The 2380-nt window shown below is 49.9% G+C and overlaps 1 protein-coding gene across 1 annotated transcript; it reads right to left on the reverse strand.

Moving 5' to 3' along the window:
* Positions 1-407: 407 nt before the first annotated feature.
* On the reverse strand, positions 408-2380 carry LOC147612846 (uncharacterized). Its single transcript, XM_086782862.1, has 3 exons — positions 2271-2380; positions 869-2129; positions 408-783 (listed from the first exon to the last, which is right to left on the reverse strand). The coding sequence occupies exons 2-3, from the start codon at positions 2087-2089 to the stop codon at positions 547-549; spliced, it is 1458 nt and encodes a 485-aa protein (XP_086638988.1). The 5' UTR covers positions 2090-2129; positions 2271-2380; the 3' UTR covers positions 408-546.

Here is a 2380-nt window from a genome sequence, read left to right on the forward strand (position 1 = left end):
ATCCAAAAACATATCAATTGAAAAAACACATTTCCATGGTTTAGTACCCTCCTTAACAAAGGAGAGTATGGTTGCGTTGGTTTTAGTTTTTCCTTACACTAGCAATTAACTAAAAGACTCTTAGTTAAGTAACAGAGATTACCCACGGGTCTCTTTTCTCACACAGAGACAATTGCATCCCTCTCTCTCTCTCTCTCTCTCTCTCTCTCTCGATTGGGGAGAGTATTACTGCGCTTACCACAACTTGTTTGTGTCTTACCTAATTCTCTCTTACTTAATTACCGATTTATGTATATTTTCATGATGGTGCAACATTAACACTCGTGGAATGACCTAGCCATGTGCAGATAAAAGCTCAAAACAATTAGCAATGGCATGACGTTTTTTTTAAGACTGACAAAAGAGAGTAAGCAAAATGTTGAAAACCTTGAAACATTCAAATTACACAAAAAGCCGGAATTACATTGAGGATTAGTAGTAGAGACAGTGGCAGTGGAGTGGATGCCAAGTAGCTGATTTTTTTATCAAAGTCGAGAAATATGGGAATTATTTGTCGGTGAGTAAGAGAGGGGCACGGGCTACTTCGACAGGGACGGTGAACTGTGTAGCGGTGACCCCGTCGTAGGATGCAACACCTAGTATGTCGAATGCATTAACACCTTCATAGATACCGTCGATGCGATCCTCAGGGGGGAAATCTACACCATCGATGCGAGTGTCCCTCATCGTGTATGTGAAGGGGACGCGGCATGTTGCTTGTTGACATTGGACGGTGACTCGTGCCTGAAAGAGAAATATGGTTAACTCGGCTATTATAATAAATACCGAAATTGAAGAGAGAGAGAGAGAGAGAGAGAGAGAGAGAGACCGTGATGCCAGGTGGAACGTTTTCGAGAGTAAACGCAGTTTGGAACTCCACGGTGTTCTCAACTGACTTGCCCAGCTCAGTGGTGGTAGTGGAAGACGAGCTTACTGAGATACTGCCTTCCACGGAGGCCACCCCGGGCACCCCCGCTGTGACGGTGGTGGTGACACCCAGCGAGAATGTCGAAGCGTTGGACCAGCTCTTAGACTCCGTCACCGTCTGCGTGAGCGTGACAATCACCTGAAGATTTGCAGGCGCAGGAGTGTCGTTGCGCAAGCCGCCCGTTCCCACCACTACGAGCTCCGAGTCGAGTACCTCCGCTAGGTCCAGCAGGTAGCGCACGTTGGACAGAGAGCGCGCCCTGACCGGCTCACTGATGATGAGGTGAGTGGTAGGATCGTTCAGGCTGGTTCCCACCGCACACAGACAATTCACCCAGAACTCCGTGTAACGCTTGAGGTAGCGATCGTTGGCCATGGATTTGAGTGCCAGCATCGTGCTACTCAGCCTCAATGGCTCGAAATGGCAGTCCACATTGGAGGCTGGGGAGGTGGAGTCAGCCCAAATCCAGTTTGGGCTTCGCCTGCAGAATCGGTCCACCTCAATGCTTCGCAAGCTGATGGAGCCGTTCAGCATGGGAACGACCTCGTACATACACGACAGGTCTGCGCTGCTCTTGTGGAATTTCTGCCAATGGTAGTTCCGCTCCCAATGAACGGCCATGAATTGGGCGTTATCGCTCTTGAAGAGTAGGTGGCGTGGAAGAATAAGCGCAGTATTATCCGCTGTGCTCACTACCACTTCACAGTGCACATCCAAGGTGCTTGTAACAGCGTTGTAGCCACTCACCACAAGATTGGTGTATCGTTTCGCATATCGGCCATTGCCCACAGCTTGAAACGCAATCACTCCTTCTCGAACCACCTCAGTCCTGAAATGGCATGCAGTGTCAGATGCGCCCGGGACACTCTCCTGGTCTGCCCTGATCGCTGAATCGCTCGCGGTTGCAAGCCGCCAGAACCTTCCGTTTGCGCTACGAATGAGCACAACGTCACTGGGCAGGCTGGCGCTGTGCACAACCTCGAACGTTGCCATGCGCGTTTTTGCACTGGCAGTGAAAGCAAGCAGCCCCTGAGTTGGGAGGAGCGTCAAGTAGGCTCCGTTGTCCAACGAACGGATGGCGATGTAGCGGGAAGCCGGAAGGCTCGTCGAAGAGGCCGCCATTGCAGAATGCACCGAGCTTCAATATTTGGACTGCAGCTGCCTGCAGCATTACAATTTACACGATACACACAGATCATTACAGTGCCTTAATTCATACAAAATACTGAAAGCGATTTATAACCGATGCATGGAGGCTTGCATATGACCAGCAAATTTACACTGGGGCGAAGTGGGTACTTACACTGGCTTCAGCAAATTTCAAGCTCGCCACTGAATTCACAACTGCCGAGTGCCGCTCTTATATAGCCCAATTCACCCCATGAACCTCTGGGGTCACATGCGGGATTGACA

This window comes from Cibotium barometz, chromosome 45 (genome assembly GCF_041138505.1).
Source record: "Cibotium barometz isolate CiBa-2024 chromosome 45, ASM4113850v1, whole genome shotgun sequence".
NCBI lineage: Eukaryota > Viridiplantae > Streptophyta > Polypodiopsida > Cyatheales > Cibotiaceae > Cibotium > Cibotium barometz.

Coding starts and splice junctions, on each gene's coding strand:
- LOC147612846 (XM_086782862.1), bottom strand. CDS start 2,089: ATGGCGGCCTCTTCGACGAGCCTTCCGGCTTCCCGCTACATCGCCATC. Junction 784..868: donor ACGTTCCACCTGGCATCACG/GTCTCTCTCTCT, acceptor TTTCTCTTTCAG/GCACGAGTCACCGTCCAATG.